At 35.3% G+C, this 18,387-nt stretch overlaps 1 protein-coding gene across 3 annotated transcripts in view; it reads right to left on the bottom strand.

Moving 5' to 3' along the window:
- LOC128014892 (serrate RNA effector molecule homolog) overlaps positions 1 to 18,387 on the bottom strand; it is a 35,336-nt gene continuing 16,949 nt past the window's right edge. For all 3 annotated transcript variants that reach the window (XM_052598587.1, XM_052598585.1, XM_052598586.1), the window contains exons 12-20: positions 2,947 to 3,025; positions 2,667 to 2,858; positions 2,408 to 2,578; positions 2,159 to 2,312; positions 1,823 to 2,016; positions 1,468 to 1,624; positions 1,202 to 1,297; positions 412 to 514; positions 1 to 300 (exon numbers count right to left, since the gene is read on the bottom strand). In XM_052598587.1, the coding sequence (XP_052454547.1) occupies positions 225 to 300; positions 412 to 514; positions 1,202 to 1,297; positions 1,468 to 1,624; positions 1,823 to 2,016; positions 2,159 to 2,312; positions 2,408 to 2,578; positions 2,667 to 2,858; positions 2,947 to 3,025 (1,222 nt within the window). In that variant the 3' untranslated portion in view covers positions 1 to 224. The remainder of the gene's footprint in view (positions 301 to 411; positions 515 to 1,201; positions 1,298 to 1,467; positions 1,625 to 1,822; positions 2,017 to 2,158; positions 2,313 to 2,407; positions 2,579 to 2,666; positions 2,859 to 2,946; positions 3,026 to 18,387) is intronic.

Consider the following 18,387-nt stretch of genomic DNA (forward strand, 5'->3'; position numbering starts at 1 on the left):
TCCAAAATGAAAGTTTTATTGGAAGAACAAAAAGGCGACAAGCACAAGCTAAATATGCAGTGAATTCAACAAAGGACATGCGTTCATTTCAGGTGCAGCACTACATACGAGCGAACAGAGGACAGTAAGGGGCAGCTTCTGCAACCAATGCAAAAAAAGTATTCTGAGACAACTGTTAAATAAAAATAGAAAAGGATTAAAATGGAAAGAATAAAACTGGAACTCTAAAAGAAGTCCACATCATCTGGAGCGTCTAAATCACGATATTCAATGATATTTCGAGGATCCCCACGCATCATTCTGGAAAAGACATAGACATTTTATTAGATTTTGTCTATTATAACTCTAAAAGAGCTTCTAAAATGATCACTTCTGTTCCCTAACGGCAATTAAAATACAAAAAAGATTCACCGGTTGTTCCTAGGTTTTCCAGGGTAACCGCCTTGTCCACGGAAGTTGTCGTAGTTGCCCCTGCCGCCTCCACCGTACTGGTTGGGAGGGTAAGGAGGACCACCTGTTAAAGTGTCGAAGAAACACCTCAAAAATGTGTTTTACAGATGCACCACACTTATTTGAATTTCTATCACTGCGTAACTTCAATAAATGCACACAAAAAAAATAACTAGCTTGATAACCCCTGGACCACAAAATGAGATTTATACATTATCTGAAAGCTGAATAAATAAGCTTTCCATTGATGTGTGGTTTGTTAGGAGGACAAAATTTGGCAGAGGTACAACTATTAGAAAATCTAGAATCTGAGGGTGAAAAAAAAAAAATCTAAATATTGAGAAAATCATCTTTAAAAGTTGTTCAAATAAATTCGTAGCAATGCATATTACTAATCAAACATGAAGTTTTTAAATATTTACAGTATGACATTTACATAATATCTTAATGGAACATGATCTTTACTTAATATTCTAAAGATTTTTGCCATAAAAGAAAAATCCATAATTTTGACCCATACCATGTATTTTTGGCTATTGCTACAAATACACCCCAGAGACTTCAGACTGTTTTTGTGCTCCAGGGTCACAAATACATTATGTCTGTGAGAACCCAGCTATTTTCTCAATTCTGTAGAGAACTTGAGCAAATTTCAAAGCTTAGATAATTTTGAAAAAAACAAAAGGCTAGATCTATATACACATGTTTTAGGGTTGCACCCTTGTTGAATAACTGAGCAGCAAAAACACACCTCCATAACCCATAACTGGAGGTCTGGGCTGGCCAAAACCCATGAGCCCCTGAGGACCCTGAGGTGGGAACGGAAGACCTCCAGGTGAAAGCACTCCTAACAAGACAAAGAACAATTAAAAAAAGTTTCTGATCATGTGTTTTTCTTCTCATATGCAGTGGCTTTAGAAAAGATCACCCCACATTTGGTTGATTCGCAGCTTGAAATGAAGCCGGACACAGTTTTTGTTTAACCCACTGTAAAGATCAAGATTGATGTGTTCTTACCCTGTCCTGGGCCTGGAGGAGGAGGAGGTTTCATCTCAGGGATGGAGGGTCTTTTAGCATCCATCAGGAAGTTGTTGAAAAAGATGACCTCTTTCTTGACTTCCTCAATCTTGTCACCATGTTTGTTTAGAATGTGCTTCCTCACGAACTCTGGGCCCTTGAGAGAGATTCATATCTTTATTAATTTGGTCCAAGATGAACAATCTCCCTCCACTGGAACAACTGGTGTATGAAATAAAGTTTCACTCATGAAATCACTAGTAAAGGTCACACACACTGAAAAAGAAATGTCAAGAAAACATTTACTTGTAAACTGTAATTAACGTAAAAAAGGAGCATGTTATAAATCACACACCTTAAACTTTTTGCCACTCAGAGGACAAAGCCACTTGTCTTTGCCCAGTTCCTGTGTGTTGGACAGCACGAACTTCTCCACTTCCTGTTCTGGATCCTTGCGGCCCATCTTTGCTGCCTCGTCTTCAGACAGGGTTTCCTTCACACTGAACAAGTGTCCCAGCTTCTCTTCGAACGTCTTCTGCCAGTCGGCCACTACAAGACGGTCAGTTCATTTCTCTGTTGCTAACATTTAAATCACATCCTACACTTTTGGTTGAGTCAGAAATATTTAGACACGGTTTAGGAAGTATTTACACATCAATCACACTTCAGTTATCAGTAATGTCAGCGTTACCCTCTCTGAGAGAGATGCGGTTGGGGGGAATGGGTCCTCGCACATGGATGATGCCGCAGCGGTTGGGCATCTCGTCCTCGCTCGGGTACTCACAGGTGTTGTAATAATCAATAGAGTGAACGATGCGCAGATAGAACAGGAGACGATCCAACACCTGGGAGAAGACGAACACACAACACTCCTGAAGCTCACTCAAAGCAGCACCAGACTGAAATAAGACTGAAAGTCTCAATTACACTTTTTCCTGACCTTGACCAGTTTCTCATCTCTCTCCACAGTTATCTCGGTGGGGTTCCCCTCTTTGGATGCGTCCTCCGAATCGACTCCCCCTGAACTTCCCAGAAGCTCTTCCTCTTCTGCGCTCACTTCCTCAATCAGGTAATCAGTGATGTTCTTCAAAATAGGGTTCTGTGCAGGGAGCTTCAAGAAATTTGAGAAATGGGGAAAAAATAAGCCAAGTAATCACTTTTAAAAGCTCAGTGTAAAAACAAACACATATCTGATGAACCTCCAGAGCGTGCGTCTCTTCTCTGGGTTTGGGGTTCCACAGCCTCTCCCTGTCATCCAGTGCATGGATCAGTTTAGCAGCCAGCTTGATGTCATTACGGAGAACCTGTTTGTGCTGAGTGACTCCGTTCACGTTCCGCACACGGCGTGCCAGATCTCGATTGACCCCAGGAGCCAGCTCACAGTCCCGCAGCTGCTCAGAGAGGAACAGGAGGAGAGAGAGAGTGAGCGAGACGTCTGACAGACGCTGTGGTTCTCCCGGAGGATGGTTCTGAACTCACCCGGATGTTCTGCAGGTTCCAGCAGATCTCTTTGATGTTCACTCCTCGGTCGAAGGTCACCCAACAACGCCTGAAAAACCTGAGTCACAGAGATGGATATATTTGAGCTTTCTCCTCACTTCTGCTTTCATGTACTAGAATAATTCAAGGAAACATTTCAACACTGGCACAAATGGAGATAACATTAAGATTCAAATTGAATTTTTCTCATTTATTTGTGTTCTGGAATTTGAAAGCCTTTAGTCCTAAAACTAACCCTCTGTGCTCCTTGTGTGGCAGTCAAAAATGTTTTATTTCAATTCAATAAAAGTACTATATTTTAGCTTGTTAATTGTTTTTATAGAACTTTGTATTTTTAAATTGCACTAAATCTAAATGTATTAGTTTATCCTGTTAACCACTTTTTGACCTTCGCTTAGACTTTAAAACTAAATATAGCTGCAAGCAGCGATGGCGGGCTCAAGCCACCAATGCCATCGCCACCCCGGTGGCATCGGGAAAACTGTGCCCAGCGGGCACATGCATTCACAATATCCCTCTGGCAGTGAGGTTTTAAAGGATATGGCAGTTAAAGGGTTAATCAGAATCATCAAGACTTTAAAATCACATTCACAGAACAATATATATATAACTTTAGTAACACTTTACAATAATATTTCATTTCTAAACATTATGTTAACATGAACAATATTTATATAGCATTCATTCATGTCAGTTAATATTCCAAACTTAAACATTAAAACATTGTTTTATTGTGATTTTTTTCCAAGCACATTTTACCAATTCCAAACCATATCAATCTTAATAACTACCATTATTTTTTTATTTAATCATTTATGAGTGCTATACAATAGTCCAGGAAAGCTGGAAGAGAAAAACTCCTTATATTCATGTGTGCAGAATTATTGGGCATGTTTTCTTTTACAGATGAAATGCGCTAAAAAAAGAGTTTTAACTCAAACTATAAAGCCCATGAGAAATATCAAACACAAATGCAATACAGAAATTGATAAGTTAAGACTTGGCCATTGTACAAAAAATGCTGACTGGGTCATGAGGTCAGAAAAGAAGAAGAAAAACAGGTCAAGAAGAACTGACAAAAAGAATTGCAAAATAATTAGGAATTAATGTGAAGATTAATTTTTAGTCAATTCTGCAAGACAGACTTTCAGGAACAGAGATGGAATAAAAAAGAGCTCCTAAATCTTAATCCCAGATTCTGGAAGATATATTCTTCAAACCATCGGACAAGAGGAGGTGGTGCTGGTCCTTCATGAGTCACTCTAATCTGTTCATAAAGCCTATATATAAAGTCTTAATATATAGTATTTCACAATACTTCATGGTATTCTAATTAAATCATTTTTTGGAATCTTTGATCTCTCAGAACCTGACACAGAGTAATTCTGAGACTCCAGGAAAGTGGCAGTTCTGTAAAATGTTGGCGCTGGAGACTAAATGCACCCTGATAGTTTCACCCCTAATTCACTTACACACACACATTACCCACAGTGACAGAGGGACAGAGTTACATCAGATGTTTGATAGTTTTTTAATTTTCTATCATCCATATAGTGTTGTATAGTCATGAAACTGCATATTTCCTCAGAATGACTTGTCTTCTATGTGTACATTTTTTTAAGTGTTTAGAAGCTGCACTTTAAAAAAATAAAAGATATTTACTGGTTACTTTTTTACTGTTATTTCAATAAATCACCACAACAAAACCATTCAAGCTATCCAAAATTCATTCGCACCTGTTCTGTAAGATAAATTCTTTAAACAGTGGTAAAAGAGGATGTGGTGCTGATCCTTCAAGAGTCACTCAAAACTTAACTGTCCAAAAAGCCTATAAAGAATTATTCTTAATATACAGTTCACAATACTTCAACTTGTTATTCTAATTAAGTGAGGGTCATTTTATCAGTAAAATACATAAAATTCATATTATTTTTCTTTGAAAGATTTCTATAAATGATTTAAATCATACTCGTTTCTACAATAATTATTTAAAAGTAATCCTATAGCGCCATCTGGTGGCCATTATTGGTACTAAGAATTGCCAGCTTGATTTATAAGTTAAGATAGTTTTAATTTTATGCTGGCTCTTGAAAATGATAAAGCTATGAAACTTACTGTGCTTCCTTCAAATGATGACTTCTACATATATAAAAAATTATGAAGAGTTGAAATGAAAAATTTTAAAGATATCGTAAAATAACTATTGTATTTTTTTATGTTACTTTAATAAATCGCTATGGCCACACCATTTAAGGTATCCTAAACCCATTCGCAATTTAACATCTTCAGTATATTAGCATCATGTTGAAAAAGTTTGGTGTGAACTACTTATGTCTTCTCGGAGGAGTATGAATTCATTTTTACATGCTGATTTTATCATAAATCCACAATAAAATTTCTGAGTTCTGTATCAATCTGTGTTGTTTTTTTTTTTTTTTTTTTTTCATAGGAAGATAACTGACCCTTTACTCTCCTTTTTAATAAATGTGCTTATAAACCAAGAACAAGCTATTTATAGCTGTATTTATAAACTGCTTACTACTGACTATTAATATTGGGACATGGCTCTATAAAGCATAAACTGACTATTTACTAATGAGTGCAGTTATTATAAAGTGTTACCAATGCATTTACTAATGTTAACAAATTAGACATTATTTTACAGTGTTATTAAATCCTTTAATGACTTATAAGCATTTGTGAAAGAAGCTTAGTCTTGATCTGTGAACTGAACAGTTTTACTGTTACATCCATGAGATTTTAAAAATGTAGATACATGTCATGTCACAGGATGGAATAGGTCAGTATCAAATGAGTTGAAATTATTATTTGCAGCACAAATAAGTATTTTTAGAATTTTGTTTTTAATTCCTGAAACTGTCAGAAAGGATAAGGCCTAAGAGATTTCTTAAGCTGTAATGAAAACAGCAATGTTAGCAACAGCAACAAAAAATAACAATTTAAAATACATTTTTTTTTCTGGTGATTAAAGAGATGATTAAGTCTCTCTCTCTCTCTCTCTTTCTCTCTCTCATTGTGTCTGCCACTCAGCTCATGCCCATCCCCCACTCACACACACACACTCACACACACACATGCACTCAGTCAGCACACATACATTGCTCAAACAGAGGGACAGAGTGAATTGAGATGTCTGACAGTTTTTTTAATTTTCTGTTGTCCATACAGTGTTGTAAAGTCATGAAACTATGCATATGTCCTCAGAATGATTTGATCTCTGTAGGATTTTTTTTTAAGTGTTTGGAAGCTGCAATTTAAAAATACAAGACAATTAATGATTCCCTTTTTACTGTCATTTCAAAAAATCACCACGACAAAACGGTTCAAGCTAACCAAAATCCGTTCGCAATTTAAGTTCCTCAATGTTTTTTCAACATGTAGACAAAGTTTGGTGAGTATAGTGAACATTTCCTCTGAGGAGAATGCATTAAATCAGAGCTCAATTTAAATATTCAAATAAAAATAGCCGACTTCCTGTTGGTCGTAGCTGATGACTGTGAATTAGAAAGTTGTCCGTCTTGATAAGAACAATTTATGTACCAAGTTTGGTGTCTGTAGCTAAAACTAACCCCCCCACTTTTGACAAAAGGTGGCGCTATAGAGTGCCTCCTTCACGCCCTTTTAAAAGCTTTTGCCATTGTCTAGCTATCACTAATACTGATATGTGTTTTGAGTTTCATGTAAATCTGAGCTTGTTGTCTGCCTCAAACTCACCATAACAGAACATTCCAGTTTGACACATTGCCATGGCAACACTATATCAGATATCAATATCCCCACAGCAGATTTACATCGGCCGTGTTTTGTCATTATTCTGATGAAGTTTTAAGGAAATTGAGTAAAAATAAGATGCTGAATTCAAAGCATTTGGAAAATGACACACTTCCTGCTGCCAGTTGGTGGCGCTATAATGTTGACTCTTAATAGTCACATATAAACGATCGGTATCATACATCGAACAAACCAATGAAGTTTGATCAAATTCAGGAAATGTATGTGGATGTTATTAGACATTTCCTGTTTCTCATTTCTCGCCATAATTTCAACGCCTCGCCACGGGCAAACCGTTCGAGATATCAAAAATCCCCTCGCAATTTTCCATCCCCAATGTCTTGAGATCATGTTGACCGAGTTTGGTGGCAATCAAGTAAAAGACCTATGACAAGTATATCAAATTCCAGAGCATGCTTTTTATAAACAGCCCTAAATAGCTGACTTCCTGTTGGGCGGAGCCTATGACATAGAGTGCGAAAATTGTTCGGCTCAATGAGATCTATAAGTGTACTGAGTTTCATATAAATACATGAAAGTGTGTGTGAGCTATGGTTCAAGATTTCTGACTGTGTTCCAGGGGGCGCTGTAGAGCCCCTGTGCCACGCCCGGGTCCCAGTCTCTGTGGCGTCCTGATGGCCGCAGATTCCAATGTGTGTGCCAATTTTCAAGAGTTTTTGAGCATGTTAAGGCCTCCAAAACCCCCCGGAAGGTTTAATAAAAAATAAAAAAAATAATAATAAGAAGAAGAAATATAGCTGCAAGCAGCGATGGCGGGCTCAAGCCACCAATGCCATCGCCACCCCGGTGGCATCAGGTAAACTGTGCCCAGCGGGCACATGCATTCACAATATCCCTCTGGCAGTGAGGTTTTAAAGGATATGGCAGTTAAAGGGTTAATCCGAATCATCTAGACTTTAAAATCACATTCACAGAACAATATATATATATATATATATATTTAGTAACACTTTAAAATAAGATTTCATTTATAAACATTATGTTAACATGAACAATATTTATATAGCATTCATTCATGTCAGTTAATATTCCAAACTTAAACATTAAAACATTGTTTTATTGTGATTTGTTTCCAAGCACATTGTACCAATTCCAAACCATATCAATCTTAAAGCTGCGGTAGGGAACTTTTGACGCTCTAGCGGTTAATAAACAGAACTGCTCGCGTCTTGCGGAAGAACATTGTAGCTGGAGCTACTTCTCTCTGTTTATGTCTATGAAGAATCACAAAGGTACTGGGTTACTCCGACGCGGTACCCCCGAAGCAATCTAAAATAGTCCGAATATAAACACTTATTATAGGTGCACCCTAGTGATTCAGGACAAGCTAAAAACACGGTTTGGATTCATGGTGTACTCGCTTATTATGTTCATTTTTCTACATTTTGAACACAAACAAAGTTACGGACTGCAGCTCTGATTGGTTGTTTTTTACCGGGAGCGCATGACTTTCTGCAATTGGCAATAGGAGCACTGGGAGGAGCCAGAGGAGCTTGATTTTTTTCACAGATTATATGTTTCATATTCTACTGTCAGGACATAATGACAGGTTTAATAAATATGTAAAAAATATTTTTTTACAAAAGTTCCCTACAGCACCTTTAATAACTACCATTATTTTTTATTTAATAATGTATGAGTGCTATACAATAGTCCAGGAAAGCTGGAAGAGAAAAACTCCTTATATTCATGTGTGCAGAATTATTAGGTATGTTTTCTTTTACAGATGAAATGCGCTAAAAAAGAGTTTTAACTCAAACTGTTTTAACTCAGTCGAAAATTATGAAATACCCATGAGAAATATCAAACACAAATGCAATACAGAAATGGATAAGTTAAGACTTGACCATTGTACAAAAATGCTGACTGGGTCATGAGGTCAGAAAAGAAGAAGAAAAAAAAACGGGTCAAGAAGAACTGACAAAAATAATTGCAAAATAATTAGGAATTAATGTGAAGATTAATTTTTAGTCAATTCTGCAAGACAGCCTTTCAGTAAAGGAGGTGGAATAAAAATGAGCTCCTAAATCTTAATCCCGGATTCAGGAAAATATATTCCTCAAACCATCGGACAAGAGGAGGTGGTGCTGGTCCTTCACGAGCAGAGATGTATAAAGTACTAGAGAACCATACTTGAGTAAAAGTACAAGTGCTCTATCAAAAAAGTGACTTGAGTAGAAGTAGAAGTGCTCTTTAAGCACCACACTTAAGTAGAAGTACTAAAGTATTCAACATTTTTTGTACTTAAGTATTGCAAGTAGTCTATTTTAAAATTTACTACTCAAGTACTGAAAGTAAAAGTAGAAGTATTGTGTTATGTAGCTATTAAAGAAAGTAGTCAAAAGTTTGAACATATTGTTTTTACTATTTCAAATGATTAACCTAAAGGACAATCACAATTCCTTTGACTGTAACTTCTTGTAAACAAAAAACGGTTACTAGGGTTAGTTAGCCCAATTTGCAAAATGATGTCATTAATAACTTACCCTCATGTTGTTTCAAACCCATAAGACCTCAGAGGGTCATTTAGAATTTTTTGAAGCATCGAAAATACATTTTGGTCCAAAAATAGCAAAAACTATGACTTTATTCAGCATTGTCTTCTCTTCCGTGTCTGTTTTAAGACAGTTAAAAACAAAGCAGTTTGTGATATCTGGTTCGCGAACGAATCATTCGATGTAACCGGATCTTTTTGAAACAGTTCACCAAATCGAACTGAATCGTTTTAAACAGTTCGCGTCTCCAATACGCATTAATCCACAGATGAATTAAGCTGTTAACTTGTTTAATGTGTCTGACACTCCCTCGGAGTTAAAACAAACCAATATCCCGGAGTAATTCATTGACTCAAACAGTACACTGACTGAACTGATGTGAAGAGAGAACTGAAGATGAACACCGAGCCGAGCCAGATGATGACTCGTTCACGAGTCAAGAACCGTTTGTGTCAGACGCGTCCGATTCGTGAACCGAGGAGCTGATGATACTGCGCATGTGTGATTTAGCGTGAAGCAAACCGACACACAGAGCGTCTGGAACCGAACTGTTTTCTTTTGGTGATTGATTCTGAACTGATTCTGTGTTAATGTTATGAGCCCATGTGCAGTCAACGCCAATGACGCCATTGCATCGAGCGCAAAAGAATCGGTGAACTGTTTTCTTCAACTGGTTTATTGAATCGAACTGTCAGAAAGAACTAACGTTACTGGTCATCCGAAAACCGATGCAACCGGTTCTTGACTCGTGAACGAGTCATTATCTGGCTCGGCTCGGTGTTCATCTCTCTCTTCACAGCAGTTCAGTCAGCACGCGCAGTGTCGCTTGATTCGCTCAATGATGTGCCAGCTTCATCAAATCTGCCATCTACAGTTCTGGCAGTGGTTTGTAATGGAATGATTCGTAACATTATTATAATTGTAACGAGTAACGATGCCGCACATAAAAAAAATATCGGAGTAAAAGTATTAAACTCAGCGAAAATATGTACCGAAGTAAAAGTGGAAGTAGGAGAAAAAAATAATACTCTAGAAAAGTACAGATACCGCCTTTTAGTACTTAAGTACAGTAGCGAAGTAGTTCTACTTCGTTACTATACATCTCTGTTCACGAGTCACTATAATCTGTTCATAAAGCCTATATATAAAGTCTTAATATATAGTATTTCACAATACTTCATGGTATTCTAATTAAATCATTTTTTGGAATCTTAGATCTCTCAGAACCTGACACATTGTAATTCTGAGACTCCAGGAAAGTGGCAGTTCTGTAAAATGTTGGCGCTGGAGACTAAATGCTCCCTGATAGTTTCATACCTAATTCACTTAACACACACACACACACACACACACACATTACCCACAGTGACAGAGGGACAGAGTGATATCAGATGTATGATAGTTTTTTAATTTTCTATCATCCATATAGTGTTGTATAGTCATGAAACTATGCATATTTCACATATTTCCTATGTGTACATTTTTTTGAAGTGTTTAGAAGCTGTACTTAAAAATAAATAAAATAAAAGACATTTACTGGTTACTTTTTTACTGTTATTTCAAAAAATCACCACGACAAAACCATTCAAGCTATTCAAAATTCATTCGCACCTGTTCTGTAAGATACATTCTTTAAACAGTGGTAAAAGAGGATGTGGTGCTGATCCTTCAAGAGTCACTCAAAACGTATCTGTCCATAAAGCCTATAAATAATTATTCTTAATATACGGTTCACAATACTTCAGCTTGTTATTCTAATTACGTGAGGGTCATTTTATCAGTAAAATACATAAAATACGTATTATTTTTCATTGAAAGACTTCTATAAATGATTTAAATCATACTTGTTACGACAATAATTATTTAAAAGTAATCCTATAGCTCCATCTGGTGGCCATTATTGGTACTAAGAATTGCAAGCTTGATTTATAAGTTATGATAGTTTTAGTTTTATGCTGGCTCTTGAAAATGATAAAGCTATGAAACTTACTGTGCTTCCTTCAAATGATGACTTCTACATATATAAAAAATTATGAAGAGTTGAAATGAAAAAATTTAAAGATATCGTAAAATAACTATTGTATTTTTTTATTTTACTTTAATAAATCGCTATGGCCACACCATTTAAGGTATCCTAAACCCATTCGCAATTTAACATCTTCAGTATATTAGCATCATGTTGAAAAAGTTTGGTGTGAACTACTTATGTCTTCTCGGAGGAGTATGAATTCATTTTTACATGCTGATTTTATCATAAATCCACAATAAAATTTCTGAGTTCTGTATCAATCTGTGTTGTTGTTTGTTTATTTTTATTTTTTTTTATTTTTCATAGGAAGATAACTGACCCTTTACTCTCCTTTTTAATAAATGTGCTTATAAACCAAGAACAAGCTATTTATAGCTGTATTTATAAACTGCTTACTACTGACTATTAATATTGGGACAAGGCTTTATAAAGCATAAACTGACTATTTACTAATGAGTGCAGTTATTATGAAGTGTTACCAATGCATTTACTAATGTTAACAAATTAGACATTATTTTACAGTGTTATTAAATCCTTTAATGACTTATAAGCATTTGTGAAAGAAGCTTAGTCTTGATCTGTGAACTGAACAGTTTTACTGTTACATCCATGAGATTTTAAAAATGTAGATACATGTCATGTCACAGGATGGAATAGGTCAGTATCAAATGAGTTGAAATTATTATTTGCAGCACAAATAAGTATTTTTAGAATTTTGTTTTTAATTCCTGAAACTGTCAGAAAAGGATAAGGCCTAAGAGATTTCTTAAGCTGTAATGAAAACAGCAATGTTAGCAACAGCAACAAAAAATAACAATTTAAAATACATTTTTTTTCTGGTGATTAAAGAGATGATTAAGTCTCTCTCTCTCTCTTTCTCTCTCTCATTGTGTCTGCCACTCAGCTCATGCACATCCCCCACTCACACACACACACTCACACACACACACATGCACTCAGTCAGCACACATACATTGCTCAAACAGAGGGACAGAGTGAGTTGAGATGTCTGACAGTTTTTTAATTTTCTTTTAATCATACAGTGTTGTAAAGTCATGAAACTATGCATATGTCCTCAGAATGATTTGATCTCTGAATGAAATTTTTTTTAAGTGTTTGGAAGCTGCAATTTAAAAATACAAGACAATTAATGATTCCCTTTTTACTGTCATTTCAAAAAATCACCACGACAAAACGGTTCAAGCTAACCAAAATCCGTTCGCAATTTAAGTTCCTCAATGTTTTTTCAACATGTAGACAAAGTTTGGTGAGTATAGTGAACATTTCCTCTGAGGAGAATGCATTAAATCAGAGCTCAATTTAAATATTCAAATCAAAATAGCCGACTTCCTGTTGGTCGTAGCTGATGACTGTGAATTAGAAAGTTGTCCGTCTTGATAAGAACAATTTATGTACCAAGTTTGGTGTCTGTAGCTAAAACTAAACCCCCCACTTTTGACAAAAGGTGGCGCTATAGCGTGCCTCCTTCACGCCCTTTTAAAAGCTTTTGCCATTGTCTAGCTATCACTAATACTGATATGTGTTTTGAGTTTCATGTAAATCTGAGCTTGTTGTCTGCCTCAAACTCATAATAACAGAACATTCAAGTTTGACACGTTGCCATGGCAACGCCATATTAGATATCAATATCCCCACAACAGATTTACATCGGGCGTGTTTTGTCTTTATTCTGATGAAGTTTTAAGTAAATCGAGTAAAAATAAGATGCTGAATTCAAAACATTTTGAAAATGACTCACTTCCTGCTGCCAGTTGGTGGCGCTATAACGTTGACTCTTAATAGTCACATATATACGATCGGGATCATACAACGAACAAACCAATGAAGTTTCATCAAATTCAGGAAATGTATGTGGATGTTATTAGACATTTCCTGTTTCTCATTTCTCGCCATAATTTCCACGCCTCGCTACGGGCAAACCGTTCGAGATATCAAAAATCCCCTCGCAATTTTCCATCCCCAATGTCTTGAGATCATGTTCACCGAGTTTCATGGCGAATGGGTTGAAAACCTCAGAGGAGTATTTCAAATTCCAGAGCATGCTTTTTTTAAACAGCCCTGAATAGCTGACTTCCTGTTGGGCGGAGCCTATGACATAAAGTGTGAAAGTTGTTCGGCTCAATGAGATTTATAAGTGTACCGAGTTTCATATAAATACATGCAAGTCTGTGTGAGCTATGGTTCAAGATTTCTGAAGGTGTTCCAGGGGGCGCTGTAGAGTCCCTGTGCCACGCCCGGGTCCCAGCCTCTGCGGCGTCCTGATGGCCGCAGATTCCAATGTGTGTGCCAATTTTCAAGAGTTTTTGAGCATGTTAAGGCCCTTAAAAACCCCCGGAAGGTTTAATAAAAAATAAAAAAAATAATAAGAATAATCCTTAGAAGAACAATAGGGCTCTTCGCCCCTTCAGGCTTGAGCCCTAAATATAGCTGCAAGCAGCGATGGCGGGCTCAAGCCACCAATGCCATCGCCACCCCGGTGGCATCAGGTAAACTGTGCCCAGCGGGCACATGCATTCACAATATCCCTCTGGCAGTGAGGTTTTAAAGGATATGGCAGTTAAAGGGTTAATCCGAATCATCTAGACTTTAAAATCACATTCACAGAACAATATATATATATATATATATATATATATATATATATATATATATATATATATATATATATATATATATAACTTTAGTAACACTTTACAATAAGATTCCATTTATGAACATTATGTTATCATGAACAATATTTATATAGCATTCATTCATGTCAGTTAATATTCCAAACTTAAATATTAAAACATTGTTTTATTGTGATTTTTTTCCAAGCACATTTTACCAATTCCAAACCATATCAATCTTAATAACTACCATTATTTTTTATTTAATCATTTATGAGTGTTATACAATAGTCCAGGAAAGCTGGAAGAGAAAAACTCCTTATATTCATGTGTGCAGAATTATTAGGCATGTTTTCTTTTACAGATGAAATGCGCTAAAAAAGAGTTTTAACTCAAACTGTAAAGTCGAAAATTATGAAATACCCATTAGAAATATCAAACACAAAGGCAATACAGAAATGGATAAGTTAAGACTTGACCATTATACAAAAAATGCTGACTGGGTCATGAGGTCAGAAAAGAAGAAGAAAAAAACAGGTCAAGAAGAACTGACAAAAAGAATTGCAAAATAATAAGGAATTAATGTGAAGATACATTTTTAGTCAATTCTGCAAGACAGACTTTCAGGAAAGGAGGTGGAATAAAAATGAGCTCCTAAATCTTAATCCTGGATTCTGGAAGATATATTCCTCAAACCATCGGACAAGAGGAGGTGGTGCTGGTCCTTCACGAGTCACTCTAATCTGTTCATAAAGCCTATATATAAAGCCTTAATATATAGTATTTCACAATACTTCATGGTATTCTAATTAAATCATTTTTTGGAATCTTAAGTCTCTCAGAGCCCGACACCGAGTAATTCTGGAGACTCCAGGAAAGTGGCAGTTCTGTAAAATGTTGGCGCTGGAGACTAAATGCACCCTGATAGTTTCACACCTAATTCACTTAACACACACACAAACACACACACACACACACAGACACACTACCCACAGTGACAGAGGGACAGAGTGACATCAGATGTATGATAGTTTTTTAATTTTCTATCATCCATATAGTGTTGTATAGTCATGAAACTATGCATATTTCCTCAGAATGACTTGTCTTCTATGTGTACATTTTTTTGAAGTGTTTAGAAGCTGCACTTTAAAAAAATATAAGACATTTACTGGTTACTTTTTTACTGTTATTTCAAAAAATCACCACGACAAAACCATTCAAGCTATCCAAAATTCATTCGCACCTGTTCTGTAAGATAAATTCTTTAAACAGTGGTAAAAGAGGATGTGGTGCTGATCCTTCAAGAGTCACTCAAAACATGTCTATCCATAAAGCCTATAAAGAATTATTCTTAATATACAGTTCACAATACTTCAGCTTGTTATTCTAATTAAGTCAGGGTCATTTTATCAGTAAAATACATAAAATTAATATTATTTTTCTTTGAAAGATTTCTATAAATGATTTAAATCATACTTGTTTCTACAATAATTATTTAAAAGTAATCCTATAGCTCCATCTGGTGGCCATTATTGGTACTAAGAATTGCAAGCTTGATTTATAAGTTATGATAGTTTTAATTTTATGCTGGCTCTTGAAAATGATAAAGCTATGAAACTTACTGTGCTTCCTTCAAATGATGACTTCTACCTATATAAAAAATTATGAAGAGTTTGGAATGAAAAAAATTAAAGATATAGTAAAATAACTATTGTATTTTTTTATGTTACTTTAATAAATCGCTATGGCCACACCATTTAAGGTATCCTAAACCCATTCGCAATTTAACATTTTCAGTATATTGGCTTCATGTTAAAAAAAAGTTTGGTGTGAACTACTTGTGTCTTCTTGGAGGAGTATGAATTAATTTACAGGCTGATTTTATCATAAATCCACAATAGAATTTCTGAGCTCTGTATCAATCTGTGTTGTTGTTTGTTTATTTTTATTTTTTTATTTTTCATAGGAAGATAACTGACCCTTTACTCTCCTTTTTAATAAATGTGCTTATAAACCAAAAACAAGCTATTTATAGCTGTATTTATAAACTGCTTACTACTGACTATTAATATTGGGACAAGGCTTTATAAAGCATGAACTGACTATTTACTTTTTGAGTTTGAAATTATTATTTGCAGCACAAATAAGGTTTTTTGGGATTTTTAAAAATCCCTAAAACTGTCAGAAAAGGATAAGGCCTAAGATTTCTATGTGAGTGGCTAAATTTATTTGTTTTTATAACTATAATGCATAAACTATGAAATTATACAAAATGTATAAAAAAGTACAACAGTTATTGTTTTCCAATGTTTTTTATTTATTTATTTTTTTTTTTTTTGGGGATTTACATTTAAAAAAAATAGCCTACTGCAATCATTCTAAACAGCTTGACTAAAACCTGTTAATATTTATTATAGACCACTGTAACTGTGTATAATCTAACAAACAAGTTTATTATGAAAATAAAAGTGTGTACACCAGATAAATTGGACGATAAAGAAATTGCTAACAATAGTATAATAGAGCATGTTTTATGTTTTTAGGCGTTTAGATGCAGAAATTGACAAATCAAATGTAAAATAAAATGTAATTGATTTAATTAAATGTAGATTAATTATTGTTAGAGCAAAATAATAAATAAATAAATACGTACACACATTAAAAAAGCACCCAAGATGAATGAATTTCATTTTTTATATAGATTAAAATTGAAGACAGAAGCAGCTGGTATATGCGGTCACTTAATATTAAAATCCAGTAGATCCGTTTCAGATATATTTCTCAACAGTTTATGTTCACGTGGCTGTTGTTGTTTATGGTCGCCAAGCTATTATGTATTTTGAAATAATCTTGTCCGTGATGTGTTCGTTCGTACGACGAAAGGCAGAATCCTGCAGCTCGAGAGATATATGTTATTCTGCCAGTCGCGCTTTCAAATAGTCTTGCACACTTAAACGGGTCACAAACACCTGCATTTAGCTCTTGTAGTGTTACAATGGGTTTATTGTGTGCATTTGTGGTAATATTTTATTTAAAAAAGCTCTTAAACAAGAATAAATTCGTTTGTTTTGAGCTCGACACTGTACGCGCTGATCGGAGGCGGTGATTTCAGATAGGCAGCCGCAAATAATTCATTTTCACACAAACAGTTCAAAAACATCTGAATTTAGCTCTTGGTGTGTTCTAATTGGTTGATTGTGTGATATCGCTGTAATAATTTATTTTTAAAAGCTTTAAAACAGGAATAAATTCGTTTTTTCTGAGCTCTTTACTCCAGACACTCGTGATCACAGCGGTGATTCATCTCTCCTATTTCTCACGTATCTCTGGCCAGAAATAATTTATCCATGAGCCCTGAACCGGTAATAATCAGATATGTTGGTTTAGCTTGTCAGTGTGAATTAAATCTAAGTATCTATTTGTATTTTTAATCGATTTAAAAGTGAAAGTAAAAGTCCGGGAATTGAACCTGTAGGGGCGCTATTTCTCTCAGACAATGGAAGTCTGAAGCACATATACTCAAACAGAGGGACAGAGTGAGATGAGATGTCTGAAAGTTTTTTAATTTTCTGTTATCCATACAGTGTTGTAAAGTCGTGAAACTATCCATATTTACTCAGAATGACTTTTTTTCTGTACGAAAAAAGGTTTTGAAGTGTTTGGAATTTAAAAATGCAGGAAAATTAATAATTCCATTTTTACTGTCATTTAAAAAAATCACCACTACAAAACCGTTCAAGCTATCCAAAATCCATTGGCAATTTAAGTTGTTTAAAATGTTTTGGCATCATGTAGACAAAGTTTGGTGTGTATAGTGTTACTCTCCTCTGAGCAGTATGCATTAATTCACAGTTAAATGTAAAAAAAAATCCACATTCAAATCAAAATAGCTGACTTCCTGTTGATCGTAGCTAATGACTGTGAATTAGAAAGTTGTCCGTCTTGATGAGAACAATTTTTGTACCGAGTTTGGTGTCTGTAGCTAAAACTAACCCCCCCACTTTTGACAAAAGGTGGCGCTATAGAGTGCCTCTTCCACGCCCTCTTATGAACTTTTGCCAGTGTCTAGTTATCATAAATACTGATATGTGTTCTGAGTTTGATGAAATTCTAAGCATGTTATAAGCCTCAAAATCACCTGAGAAGTATTGCAGTTTGACATGTTGCCACGGCAACAATATTTTTAGATATCAATATCCCCCCAGCAGATTTATATCGGCTGTGTTTTAACATTATTCTGATGAAGTTTGAAGCAAATCGAGTAAAAATAAGATGCTGAATTCAAAGCATTTTGAAAATGACACACTTCCTGCTGCCAGTTGGTGGCGCTATAACTTTGACTCCTAATAGTCACATATATGCGATCGACATCATACAACGAATAATCTGATGAAGTTTGATTAAAATCAGGAAATGTATGTGGATGGTATTAGACACTTCCTGTTTCTCATTT

The sequence above is a fragment of the Carassius gibelio genome, chromosome A5 (assembly GCF_023724105.1).
Source record: "Carassius gibelio isolate Cgi1373 ecotype wild population from Czech Republic chromosome A5, carGib1.2-hapl.c, whole genome shotgun sequence".
NCBI classification, from domain to species: Eukaryota; Metazoa; Chordata; class Actinopteri; order Cypriniformes; family Cyprinidae; genus Carassius; species Carassius gibelio.